Source organism: Platalea leucorodia (genome assembly GCF_965183815.1).
Source record: "Platalea leucorodia genome assembly, chromosome: 4".
NCBI classification, from domain to species: Eukaryota; Metazoa; Chordata; class Aves; order Pelecaniformes; family Threskiornithidae; genus Platalea; species Platalea leucorodia.
The window spans coordinates 44,471,909-44,486,124 of NC_138826.1; the positions used below are offsets into that span (position 1 = coordinate 44,471,909).

Below are 14,216 nucleotides of genomic sequence, written 5' to 3' on the forward strand. Positions count from 1 at the left end.
ACAACATATTGCCCATTACCCATAAGAAAGACCCCTACATTTTAATCTTGGGACTCACCTGCCTAGTGAATTCTTCACACACAGCTTCTGCTTCTTTTCCATAACAATTTGAAGCAGAATGGGAAAATTTCCGGCACACTTGGACATTCACCAAACCAGGAACAGGTTTCCCATAGGTGTACCTATAATCACAAAGTGTTAAACAATATATTAGATGATGAGAAAATCAGTGGGAGAGTCACACTCAGACACATCTCCTAAAAGACCTCTGTGGATGACTTCCTAATATTTCTTAAAGGCTGACTAATCTGATATTTTAATGATTGTAGTGATCATGTTTCCATCATTTCATGGTGAGATTCTTCCATCATCCATTAGAATCCATTCTAGGTGGGAGGCCTCTGCAGGAATGCAGTAAAAGATTGTCTGCAGAAAATTATTTCAGCAGGGCGTATCCTTGTATCACAAACTCCTGAGGGTTCAATGAAGAAGCAGAAATGGAACCAGGGGCTCAGAAGGACCAATTTATGAGTTAAAAATGAGAACACTGGGTTTGCAACACCTGTTTAAGTGATGTCTGATCTGACATCTCTGAGTATTTGAGGGTTCAAGACTGGCAGAGAAGCTCTAACTGAAGAAATGTAAAGACAGAAGAGAAAATGTACAGTAAACTGGGAGGAGAGAGCTGCAGATTGGTTTCACATCATCTTTTAAGGAACATAGCGAAGACCCTTCACTTTGACTGTTCAGGCCAAGTAGCAGGCTCAGGTTTGATAGGGTGGAACAAGCCTGCTCTAGATGTCTGGGAAAAGTATGAAAAGCCTTCCCCAGCTCTTCTTTCAGTTTTCAGTGGAAAGGAGGAGTGAAGGATGAGCAAGAGAGATTTACTCCAGCTCTGTGACTCACAGACCGCAGACAGACACTGGAAGCTCCATGTCCTTAATGGTGATCATCTTGGGCAGCTTCACCAGGACCTCGTACTTGGGCAGCACTAGATGGGAGAGAGAAAGTCTGATATGAGAAGAGTGATGGAGAGCTGTGTGCTACACAGCAACCCGAACACAGAGCCAGGATCATCGTAATAGGAACGTTCACCTCTCTGTGGTCTGCAGTACAGCTCTGCTACCCCCTCCCTAGGTTTTCTCAGCCTTCACCACCGTTTTGGGTTTAAAGGGAATTTAAGGAGGGTTGTAGCCCTTGTCTTCCCTCATTTGCAGCACATGCTCATGTGATCCCATTGACACCACACAGGTGTGTAGATCCCTTACATACGCCCGTTCAGAAGGACACACTGGCCCTGCGTGTTGTGTTGCATATTTCATAATACATAATTTGCAGCTAAGACTTGGAGTAGCACGTTCACCACCTGTGTCATTTACCATGTTGAAACGGATCAAATCACTGATTGTTTCTTACTGTTCTGGAGATCCCAAGCTGCTGTTAGGCTTGCTGATATGTAGCATGTGAAACTGTCCTGCATGTCTAGACAGTTCTAGGGAATCTAGCCACAGACTCTCAGGTCTATATTTTTAAGTGGATGAGACAGCAATAATGCCTCATATAAAGGGTGGCAAGCAAAAGGCATATTTTTCTCCTGAGTATTAAGTTACGTCCCTCTTCCCATATTGCATCCTGCAACCCTCAAGCCCAGGACTGGACTGAAGCATGTAATGGCCTGCTTCCAGGTGGTGCACCTGAGTTTTTTTCACAGTGCAAGGAAATAAGAGCAGGGAGGGTGCACACCCAGACCCAGGAACTGGAAAGCAGCCCTGGATTATACAGTTTAGACATAAATTTGCCCCTAGGATGGGAGGCTAAGCTCAATGTTTCAACCCCAGGGCACATTTCCTCAAAAGGCTGTAAGAGAATTAGCAACAGGGGAGATTCATGGGAATAAGACTAAAGAACAAATAAAAGAAAAATGACTTTAATGTAAGGCTAAGAAAGGGACATACATCTTTGATTTTGGGGGGCGTTCAGAATGATCTTTGTGGGAGGAGGCACAGCCCAGCTGCCACCATGGCAGGCCAAAGACTATAACCTGCTTTGTGTTCAGATTATTTGCTATGTTCATACTAGCCACCATGCCTGACTTTGAACCAAATAAGACAGCTCCCATGGACTCCAGTGTCAATCTTCTTTGGGTCTGCACCCTGCATATTCCAGAAATAGCAGGTTCTGAGCAACTCACTGGGTCATTTGGGCTTCATGTACAACTGGGGGGAGCCTGGGAGTGCAGAGCACAGGCCAAGCAGCCTCCTCAAATGCACACAGCCTAGCCAGAGTACACATCTACAAACACCTGAGAAGTTTTATTACAGAGCTGGGGGTTAGAGTGCTCCCTGGGGCAGCACATTTGCCCTTACTCAGTCTCTACTACCAGACTGTTTGCATCTGCTTGGAGCATTTGTGAAGTGTTCTTCTTCAAACTGAAGCTTTCTACCAAACATATTTTCTAAGCTTTTGCAGAAACAAGGAAGAAGAAGAAAAAGAGAGAGGACTACAAGTGGAGGAATGGAACTGATGCAGATGATGAGAGAAGCAGAACAGGGTTACCAAAATATTGTCATCTCTTACTCTGTATCTAGTGCTACTTGCAACAAGCTGCTGGACCAAAAAGTGACTAAAACAAAGTCAGTTGAAACTGGTGCCACAGGAAGCCTGTCAGACCCTGTACTCCCAAGAGTCCTACAAGCAAATACAAGCTCAGGCAGGTTGCAGAGATGCCATAAAGTGAGCAACCACCTCTGATACTCAGCACCTTCTCAGTCAGCCCCTCTGAACCCCATTGCCTATGTATGCAGTCCCTCCATTCTCCATGCCATTCCCAAGAAATCCCAAATCGAGAGGTCACAGTAAAAGGCACTGCTGTCAGCCCCACTTGCAGCCCATACCCCCCCTCTCCTTACCATATTCCTCCACGCTGAAGGAGTGCTCCACATGGGACGAGAAGCTCTTCTGCACAACTATTTTGTAGGAGCCTTGCATGGGGTCTGAGGTGAGCGGGAAGGAGAGTTGTGTAAAGCCGGTCTCTAGTTCCACCTCTTGCCATTGGTACACACGATTCCTCTGGGGATCCTGCAGGTGAGGATAACTCAAGGTCACAAGACAGTACAGGACGCTCCCAGGGACAGAGCAGTGGAGTTCCCAGTATATATACCTCCTGGCTGGGAAATGCCTAGCTGTAATTATTCAATAACTGTGAAGATCTGTGAGCCCTTACCTGTCAATTCTGCATAACTAGAATGCAAGAAAACTTTTTAACCATGGAGGACCTGTGTTTTCTCCCCCTCAGCTCTACCTGCATGTTTATGAAGTGTGGGGCCAGGAAGCTGGGAAAGACAGACTGGCAAGGTAACAGGACAAAGAGATGGATAGCAGGAGTAAGTGGAGCACAGGGAGAAAGAAGGGAAGTTTCAGTCTCCTTCACTTGCTATACAGCCTGCTAAAAGTTTTTTTTCCATGCCTGTCTTGAGTACCAGTGCATAATCTGCTGAGGAATGAGACACCTGATCTATCTATGGGACTGAGAAATATACATGTGTAAGAGTCCAAAGCTTGTGGTGGGGTGGGGGAGTGGGGACAGGAACAGAGGACAGTATATCCCACATATGTGCATCCAGCTGAGAGCTCTCCCTTCTTGCCTCTTGGTCCTAATGCTGGAGCTGAAATCTCATCACTACTACTACAGCTGAGTATGGCTCATTATGAACTGTCAATAGGCTGTGCTCCAAATTCATCAGCTCAGCCCCAAAGTTCTTGTAGAAGTCATTGAACCAACACAGTGGTGCTGCATAGTTTGATGCACCCTTTCCAGGCTCCTCAGCAGGGTAGTTAATGTTTACAGTCTTTCATTTTCTGCCTGCTCTTTGCATTGTACCTTGGCTGTCACCAAAAGTCTATTTACTCTAGATAGGTATGTGACTCAAGGTATGTGGCTGTGTGCATTTACTTCACTGGGATTTTATCTTAGGGCTTAGGGAAAAGGGGATGTGAATGACATCCTTCACTTGGAGGTCATCGGTCAGGGGGCAGAAGAGGGGGCCTTCTTCCCAAGAAGCACCCTGGGAGGAAGGCACAGTCAGTAAAACACATCCCACGGCTCTGACCAAATCCTCTTCATCATCACATTTCAAACTCTGCTGAAAAGCTCCCCACTTATTGTGAGGGACACCACTGGGCTTCATTGGAAAAGGAATTCAAGGAAGTGTTTACAGCTGGGCTTGTGAACTTGTTGCCATTTCTGTGATGTATTTATAGGGAAGGCCTGAAAGTCAGTTTGTTTGGTTTTCCTCAGAAAGTTTTTTTTTAAATGACAGAAACAATAGGTCAGGATAATAGTTCAGAAACAATAGGCTCATACTAACTTCTGCCTTTGTGGCTGACTACAATCACTTAGTGACATTAAGGGTGTGTGGACTGATGAGCATTTATTTCCTTAGCACTGCTGACTTTAAGCTGTCACCTTTCTTCACTCCTGCCACCTTTCCGTTAGGCCAGTCCAAATTTTGTGCAAGCATGTGGTAAACTGCACTGGCAGATCTGATCTGGCCAAAAAAATAGCCTATTTGCTGCCAGATGAGTTTCCCACTCTACAAGACTGCCTCGTAGACATCTATGAAAGCCAAACAAAGGGCAGTGCTGGACTGAGAAGGAACATTGAGGAAGAGAGAGGTGATGGTGGGGATGGAGGACAAGGCCTGCAAAAGCTGACTTAAACAGCATGGACAAACACCATGCCTCACAGGCTGGAGCTGAAAACACAGGGTGGCCTTCCTAGTGATTTAAAATTGAAGCCTTTTATGGTACTGACACAAAAAAAAAGATTTTGAAACTATTCAGCTTGTTAGGAAATGGCATATGGGATTTCTGGAGGCAGTGGATAGGATTTATTTCTTCTTGCTCCTTTCATGAAATTCCTGTACTCAGTCAAGTATCATCTCATTGAAAGGGAAGGGACCTGTTCTACAACCCAACAGAAGGTAGTTCTGAGATGCTCTCCTCCACCTGTTATCCCACACCACACACTCTCTTACTCTTCTTTCTCCAAATATTCACAGACTGTCAGTGGCTCACCAGCTCTGCAGTTGGTTGCTGAGGGGAAGAGAGAGTGACAGCACTCTGACAGGAGGGTAGAAAAGAGGAGCATAGCCTGTTTCTGGCCCACCTTATGCCTTCCCTGTTTTGACAACACCCCCAGCTCTAGAGAGAGACAGTGCAGAGTGGAGACAGCAACCCCAAGCAGCAAGGAGCAATGACAGGAATGACTACATAGGACCCATAATCATGCAAACCAACTTAAGATTTGTGCACACTAATTTCAGCACTGGTTGTGCTGCTATCGTTACTTCAGGGTCCATTGCTGGGTCCTTCCCATCAGATGTCCCAGAAGATGTCCCAGATAATAATTGTAAATTTTGGTTTCTCAGCTGAAAAAGTGAGTACTTGAATCATTGACAGAAACATCCTTCCTATAAACTTTTGTCTGTCACTGAAGTTCAACCATTAAAAAAAAACAGACAAAAAGGGCGTGCTTGGAAAGATAGGGAACATCTACTAACACAGTTTTGTTTCTTTAGGTTTGCTGGTTTGTTTAACACAGTTCTGTGGTTTCAAACACACTTGGCAGACAGAAAATCTTGGTTCTGCTTGGGAAGAGGAATAAGGCATTCTGATATGACCTCTAGGCAAGTGTAATTCTGTTCACAGCATGGCTTGCACTGATTAACTGTTTTGTTCCTACAGCACATTCCCCAATCAAAGAACCATTGTCGGAACTTATTTTGATGCCCAACTACTCAGCCTTCCTTTACACATGGGAAAAAGGTCATGCGCCCTTGTTTTTTCCCTTGCACCTCAGCCTGAAAACACCACTGTTGGACACTACTACCTCTGTGCCTGCACATTCTGCTGAAATAATAGACATGTAATTATCCACTCACCTGAACATATACAAATGGAAACTGTGGGGAAAGAACAAACGAAAATCAGCATTAGAAATATTAGTCACATATGGGTGGAAGCAATTTCCAGATTTGGACTGAAGGGCAGAAGAACAACCTTCTAAGAAGTCCTTTGGGTTCTTCCTTTTCTATACTTGCTCTATTGCCTTAGTTCTTGATGGTTAAGGGAATCTCTTCTATAATATTTTAGAGCCCCAACTTTTTATCTTACCACAGTACGAAAATGTGATGAAGTAAGAGTTTTCAAAGAACTTGTCTGCATGAGAAACTGATTGGACTTACACCCCTGACCAGTTCCTTAAAACCAAGTCCTTCTCTTGCTGCTCTCTCTGCCTCTAAGCATGTGGTTACCCATGTGGTTGCCAGAAACATCTGCACATCTATCACTTCCAATGGAAACTTGTTCCACACATTTTTTCAGTAATGAGATCCCTGCCTGCATGCTTAGCCATATACTTTCCTTTGCAAATCTGGTTTTAAACACCTATATCCCTTTGAAAAAGGGGTTACGTTTCTCAGTCAATAGAGACAAGTGGACTGTGTCCCAGGACAGGATATGGAATGGGTCAAGGATGGTGTGAGTAAGAAAGGATCATATGCTTTAAAGGCTGTCTTCAGTGGTTCTGGATAATGACAGCAATGGTGTTAATTGGGAATTAAACCTCCTGGTTAACAACAAAGAATTATGGCTCTACCTTCTCATTCAGCGGGTAGAAGTCTTTGTCCAGAGAGATGATCCGAAACAGAACTGAAAGGTGTAACAGAAAAGAAGGAAATTCCACTGTTAAATTTGTAGCCATTACCAGGAAATGTCAGTGTTTCAATAATTTATAACTCAGATTCATTCCATGGATCAACAGGCTCTGAACTGAGATCTCTAAGTTATGGAAGCAATTACTTCAGGCTCTTTGTCTTGCAGATGGTGAGAGGCAGATAAATTTAGAAGGATAATCAGGTCTTGGCTGAACTGAATTGTCCCTTGGGAGTGCCTGTCCTGCTTTGTTGATTCAGGTGCAGCCAAGGGAGACTATACTTTGAAGTCATCCCAGATTTGTGCCTCTAGTTGAGTAGAATGAATCTGAGTCTCTGCCTACATCTAGCTGAGATGCTGTGCCTGCAGGATGGAGAATAGGAATGATGAAGGTACCACATGCCCTAGATCTCAGCTGATAGAAATAAGATTTACTGAGTGCTGTAACTCCCCCATGAAGAAGTCTGAAAACTTTAATAAAAGTATGGGACCTCTGGGGAATGAAGCCCCTAAGATTTTCTGCTATCAGAGTCAACACCAACCCAATTCCCCGTACCTGTCTGTCCAGGCTTGTAGATGGGTTTGTCTGTCTGGACGAAGACCAAGCTCTCAGAATTCTTGACCAGCACTGACTTGCGGCTCCTGAACTGCAGTGTCGCCCCCTTCACTATCACAGTGAGAAATGCCACTGATGTGCTATTGGATTTTGGAAGCTAAGGAAAATGAAGAGGATAACTGCTTTACTGATTCACCCCATTACACTAAGCCTTTGAAGGATGGAGTATTAGCTAGGTCTGAAAGTTCCCTAAAGGGACACCAAAGACTTAGTGCTGGAAGCAAGAGAAAAACATGATTTTCTGATATGAACTCGGAGGGCTTGTCTCCTCCGTCTCAAGAAAATCTTCTTTTTCCTTCAGGAATTGTTGCAACGATAGATATTCTCCATTCCCTTGAATTTTCTCCATGCTGCTTCTTTCTCTCCTTCCAATACTGGAAGACTTTTCCCTTCCTTCATTTATACACTTTCCTTAGAGAAATACTGAATCTGATCTTGTTCCATCCTATGATTTATCAAAATGGAAATCAACACAGATTCATTATTTAGGGGGTGGGACCAGTTGCTTACATTACTCACCAACCAGCCTTCTGCATGAAACAATCAATCATGAATAAGCTCCAGAAGGAGACAAATGACCTCATGGACCTCACTGTCTTTAACCATTCCCCAGTCTCTACAGTTCTCGTTCCACTTTGCTATTTTTCCTCTGAGGCTTATATAGATCAAACAAACATGGGATATGTTCTGTCAGTCAAAGTTCTAGGATGAAGGATCCCAAAAGAGGTCTCTAAGCCCTGCATGCACAGAAATATCATGTGGGACATGGAATTTGATAACAGTGGAAAATGATTCCTCTTAAGGCTACCACAGTCAATTTTCCACATCAAATTCATTTTTTGTTTGGCTTAGCTTAGAAGTCTCTGATTGCAACATGTCTTATTTCTCATTTCTGGACTGTTTAGATCTACTATGCCACATCAGTAAACACAAGGGATCAGCCCACAAGGATGAGGTACTCACAGAGAAAGGGATGCAGGTGAACACGTCCTTTTCTGACACCACATCATCAATCAAGCTCCTGTTTTCCCCTTGATACTCGAGTGTGGCACTCAGCGTCACAGATTCATTCAGGTGGGTCAGCTGAACGCAGACCTTCTCAGGAGAATCGGTGTGTATGAGAAAGGGGAGTAGCACCATATACTGCCTAGGAAGAGAGGGAAGCAAGAATCAGAAGGATCAGAAATGTGAAACAGTTCTAAGGAAAAAGTATTAAGTGGAAGGAAATTAAGAAATCAGCATGCCTGATCCATTACTACCCCTGTGAACTGCAGTGCATATACACATGAACATTCATTTTATTTTGGGTTTATACATATTAAACTGCCTAACTAATTAGCTGAAAAGCAGGAAAATGCTTGCAGTGGAAGAAACAATTTCTATGCTAACAGAGAGTCCTTTACAAAGGATGTTTTGTTTGGCTTCACAGCAGGCAGTAAGAACGGTGTGAAAGGTTCCAGACTGTTAATTGATTTTTGTATATCCCACAATCTCCTATTGAGACTCAAAGGCAGTTGCTAAAAAAGGTTGAGAATTCAGCAGTTTTAGGGTTGAAAAAACCACCCACTTGTCTGGCTGCTCCTGTCTTTGCCTATCCAGGTTTCCAAATCCTTCTCATGCTGAGCAAAAATGTGAGTGCTTGCAGTTGGGAACCTTATTAGATGAGCACACAAAGGATTTCAGAGAGTAGTGGTTTATTGCAACACAAGGGTACTTGCATCTTCAAAGAGCTTTTGACAAAGGTCCCTCACAAAAGACCCTTAAAATAAGCTGCCCTCCAATAAAAGGGATCATTTTACTGATTTTTTTATTAATAAATCAGATTATTAATTCTGACCTGGAAAGTGTAGGAACTAGTGAAAATCTCTGGAGTCTGTCTTGGGACCCCTGTTCAATACACTTCCAAATGATCTGGGAAGTACAATTTTCTGATAATTGTCCAGGTTAAGAAAAGATCTGAAAGTGACTTACATATTTGTGGAAAACTTTTGTCATATGGTGGGACTGTATAGCAAAAATGGCAAGCGAACTGTTCATAAAGAGAAAATTATCAATAGTGGAAGAAAAAATTACCCCAAAGGTATATACGTTATTGTGTATATGCTGTATCACTAAGTGGGCTATTACCGCTCAGACATGAACATTGTTGATCACTATTGGAAAATTCTCATTCAGTGATAAGTAACAAATGGACTGTAGAAAGTGTTCAGAAAGGAACAGAGGACAAATAAAAACACATCGTTTTGCCATTGTATAATCGCAAGGTACTTCCACATCTCACATATGGCGTGCCGGTTTGCTCCCATTTAAAAAATAGATTTAGCAGAAAAGATTCAGTGAAAGATGGCAGAGATGATCTGAAGTCTGGAATGATTTCCGTAGGAGGAGACACAACATAGATTAGGACTCTTCAGCCTGGAAAAAGGCATGACAGAAAGCTATAAAGTCATGATGTGCACGAAAGAAAGTACAGTTTGTTCATCACCTGTGATGATGTATGTACTAAACAACACCAGGTGAAAATATTAAGCAGCTGGCTTAGAAAAAATAGAAGGAAGTAGAGACTTTGTCACTAATGTACAAAATTAAATGGAGGAACTTAATACTATCAGATGCTGTAAAGCCCAAATGTTCAGTTCTGGTATGGCCAGCTTGTGGCTCTTGAGCCTTCTGGTGCTCTCAAGCAGTCCAAGAAGGGCGCATACACCCAGGCTAGATCAGGCGACAGACAGCAGCTGACTGTCCTTCCCTGGGTGAGGAACAAAAAGAGCCAGCGGGTGCCACTGAGTTGGATAATTAGGGCCTTACCTGCATGTCCAGACAAGTGCAGGCCCTTAAAAGAAGCTGTCACTCCCCATGGGCCAGTAACTCTCCCAAGCATATGGTATCTGCCCTATGGCACCAGCTACATAAAATTTGGTGTGAGGCTCATAAGAGCAAGAAGATCAGCTGCTCCTGACATGAAGGTTATAAAAAGTGTCCTGGGTAAATTCATTGCCCAGAAATGGCTAGAAAACATAGCAGCACAGGTGTAATCCCTGCCACAATAAGACCTTGAACCTCTGATAGAAGCTCCATAAGGCTATAGCAGATGGCAAACTCATTTCCACAGTACCTGCCTTGCTCCTCTACTCTGTCACTCAGCACCTACAACTGGCCACCAACACAGACAGAATACAGAGCTAATGTAGTCCCCTGGTCTGATGCTCGACCATTTTTATGGACCTGGTATTCCTTTTTCCCTGTGCACATTCAAGCTATCCAGATGCAGCAGCAGGAGGTTCTGGTGGCAATTCAGTCTGCAGGGTATATTAACCACTGTATGCATAAGAGGAAAGCTGTGGTCAGGACTACTCATACCACTTTTCCATGGGCCCTCCACTGGGGAAGGCTAATGTGCACCTTGCCAGATGGTGCCAGCCCTGGAGAGAGAGATAGCTGGGCCCATCCAGGGCTACATTATGGCCTGGGCTCTGAGCTTTTGGGAGGTCCTAAAGCTACTGTGGAGGCAGTGGGACCCAGGCAGTACCTCCATGTCCCTCACCACCAGGCAACAGGATAAAATATGGCAAGGAGCCAGATGGCAACTCTGGTCAGTGCACACTGCTGCAGAAGCAGTGAAAGGAGGGAACTCCAGTCACCCAGGGAGTGACTTACAGCTTGTGACTATCTGCTTGCTCCAGCACTCCCCTTCCTCCACAGCCTTTGCACCACAGATTCACCCTGTGCCTGCTTCCCCTAATCTCATCTCCCCTGCCCCCTGTCACTGGCATTGGCAATCTGACTGTAATGTCCAGTCTACTGAAGGGACAGCGTGACCTAGTTCCTGGGGAATTTGGCCTCATTCCTCTTCCTGTTCACTGTTCTGCTGAAATCTTGGCCAACACGCAGAACTTCCCCCTACACCGGCTTCCCTGCCTTTGAAACAAGGATATGAAATAGGCTGTTTATAAACCTCCCTTTAGCTCTTTTGGGATGTGTTGGTGAAAAGATCTAGATCAATTAAAGTACTATGAGGGCTTTAAATAACTTGGGTCACAAAGTCCGTGTGTAGATGTTCCAGGACAAAAACATCTGGGCTGCCAAAAGAGACCTCAGCAGCCTCCCTGCATGCAACGAACTGTTCTGAAAACAGAGGCAGTGACTCTGGCAGAAGCAGGCAACAAGGAGGGTTAGGAGACCCTAGAGAAAGTGGCTGAAGCAAAAATGATTAGTTTGTCTATATATAGACGGTAATACTCTAGCTTAAGATGGACTAAAACCTGTGTATTGACTCTCAGCTACTTCCTGGAACAAACACCCAACCAAAGAAGCCAGTGAATTTCATCAGCTCCATCAGTCCAAATCCACACCTTCCAATTCATGACCTTGCATTTCGGACTGTATGCAGTATATTCCCAAGCATGTACACTGCATTGTAAAGTAGATGGCATGCAGAACTACATATCAGAATAGGAGAACGATACCTCCCATTGAATTCTTCCAGAACCGATCCAGAGCAAGAAAAAAAATCTTGCTGTCAGTATCTTACAGTATCATAACATTTTTGGCTGCAAGGGATCTCTGGATGTCTCAAGCCCAACTTCTCTCCTGGAGCAGGACTGTTGCAAAGAACTCCATAGATGGAGTTTCCACCATCTCTCTGGGTCACCTGTTCCACTGCTGCACTAACTTGGTGAATAAGTTTTTTTCTAGTATATAGTCTGAACCTTAATCGTGTCTCCTGTGCAGCGAGCCACATTTGAAAGAGAAATAGCAGCAAGTGCTGCTGCTCAAAGAAGCTATCTCCCTGCTTGTGCTGGGCATAGGAAGCCAGCCTTGGTCGGAAGCTTCATTTTGTCTTCAGTTCAAGGGCGGCTTCTCTTCTGTGTTACACACAGCATCTGATCTACCCTTCAGCACTTAAAACAGAACCACTACCCTCACACCTACCTAGCAATTCACTGCTCAGACTCCCCTGCCTCCCCACTCCCCAGCTGTTCACTGGGCTCCTATCTTCATTCTGTGGATCCCAACTACACCCCTCTCTCCCCCACCTCTCTTCCCTTCTCTTCCTCCTTCTCCCCTCCCAAAATGGGGCTCAGGTCAGGGATAAAGAGCAGCATGTTGCTCACAGGAGGAGAGGACTGAGCAGTACAGATTCATTCCCTTTCTCCCTGATCTTGGGCAGGGATGAATTAAGATTACTTAATTACTTAATTACATCAGATTACTGTAGGAGACCAGAGAGCTCAGCCTGACCCCAAAGCAGACTTGGCTGGCTGACCTGCCCCAGAAGCACCCAAACAGGGCAGATGAATGGGAGGTTGATGGTACAGTGCGAGTCAAAGGTCCTTTAGTCTGAGCCAGCCACCAGTTCACCTCTGACCACGCAGTAAGCAGCAGCCGTAGCACTGCACCTTCTGCTACAGCTGCTAGCACTACTGTGGTGCTTGTGGGCATGAAATCTCTGTAGCAAGCATTACGAGAGACTCGCGGTGGTGAGAACTGCACTTCTGCCAGCACAGCAAGGGGCACAGCATGTGACAACAGCCAGGGTCTGAAGAGGGAGACTGCTCCCATCCAGACTAGAGGATCCAGAGCAGTCCTCTCTGTTAGGTGAGGCTGGGGTGGGGATGCCAGCCTCCAGTCTGCCCGTGCCATCCCGGGCTGCCCCCCTCTTCAGGGCCCTCAGCAGAGTGGGCACTGCAGCCATGCTGCTGGTCTGCAGAGCCCTGGGGTGGATGCCCCAGGGGAGGGTGCCAGCGCCAGGCTCCACGCCGGAGGAAGAGAATCTAGGTCACAGATCCTCTCTGGGAACAAGTACATCTGACGCTGCCAAGGGAAACAAACTGGCTTGAAAGAAACAGGAGAAAAGGGAGCAAACCAGCTTGAAAGCAACAGGAGAATGGGGAAAAATAACACAGTGACTGAAACAAGGATATTACAGAAAAGGTAAGTACATGGATTCTGGCATCAAGCCCACAAAACCCCAGGCACCTGAAGGCAGAGCTATGGGGGGGTCCCAGGGCTGGACAACCCGGGGGTCACAGGGTGGGAGTGGGGAGTACTGGTAGAGCTGTGCAGGAAGCTCAGGACTTGGCTAGTAGTGGGATGCAGGGCAGGAGTGGAAGAAACTGGCACAGCTGTTTGACAGAAAGGAAGAAAACTGAAGGAAAAAAAGGAACACTAAGATCTCCCTCCCCCCTCCATATGTGCAGCTTACGGTTCTGTGGTGGGAGAGGTATTTCCAGGAAGGAAAAAGAGGAGAAGGAGAAAGATGTTTGGTTTGCTGGGCAGCCTGTCCTTCCCCATGGTGCAGAGCAGGTCGTGGTGAGTCAAGCAGACACCCAGTCTGGTCCGGTGCTGCTGTTTTCCTGCACCTTGTGATTCCCCTCCACTCTCTGCTGGGTCAGCCTCTTTATAACTGCTCTCTGTAAACAGCCCAGGGGCTGGAGGAGATAAGGGCTGGGGGCCAGGGACCATCCGGAAACGGGGAGAGGCGGTAAGGAGGAGCTGGAACAGAGGGACAGCATTTGGCCAGAGACTTCTTTCCAAGTGGGGGAAGGGTATTTATCGGATACTGCTTATATTAGAAGTCTTTGAATGATTCATACCCTGCTTTCTTTAACCCATCAGAAATCCACAGTGTCGGGGAAATGAACTATGTTCAACACAGGGTAATATTCCCTGTGGGCAGCATCCAATCACAGCACTCTGATGTGGGTACTGTGATCTTTTGAAGCCAAAAGCCGGGTTTATAGTTACTTTAAGAAAAAAAGAAAACCCACAGACAGAAACATTGCTCATATTATTATGTTAACAGAATACTGCAGTAGTTTGCTGACACAGTTGCTAACAGAGCTACTATGGGTTAGACTGTTAATGTGAGGAATATAACCCAAAA

The 14,216-nt window shown here is 45.2% G+C and overlaps 1 protein-coding gene across 1 annotated transcript in view; it reads right to left on the minus strand.

Moving 5' to 3' along the window:
• Positions 1-13,795, minus strand: part of LOC309589000 (alpha-2-macroglobulin-like) — a gene marked incomplete at both ends in the record, with an annotated part of 37,333 nt that extends 23,538 nt beyond the window's left edge. Inside the window, 8 exons of the mRNA XM_082308835.1 lie at positions 59-182; positions 907-991; positions 2,910-3,078; positions 5,943-5,963; positions 6,659-6,711; positions 7,271-7,427; positions 8,294-8,477; positions 13,536-13,795. Of these exons, the coding sequence (XP_082164961.1) occupies positions 59-182; positions 907-991; positions 2,910-3,078; positions 5,943-5,963; positions 6,659-6,711; positions 7,271-7,427; positions 8,294-8,477; positions 13,536-13,795 (1,053 nt within the window). The remainder of the gene's footprint in view (positions 1-58; positions 183-906; positions 992-2,909; positions 3,079-5,942; positions 5,964-6,658; positions 6,712-7,270; positions 7,428-8,293; positions 8,478-13,535) is intronic.
• Positions 13,796-14,216: the final 421 nt, after the last annotated feature.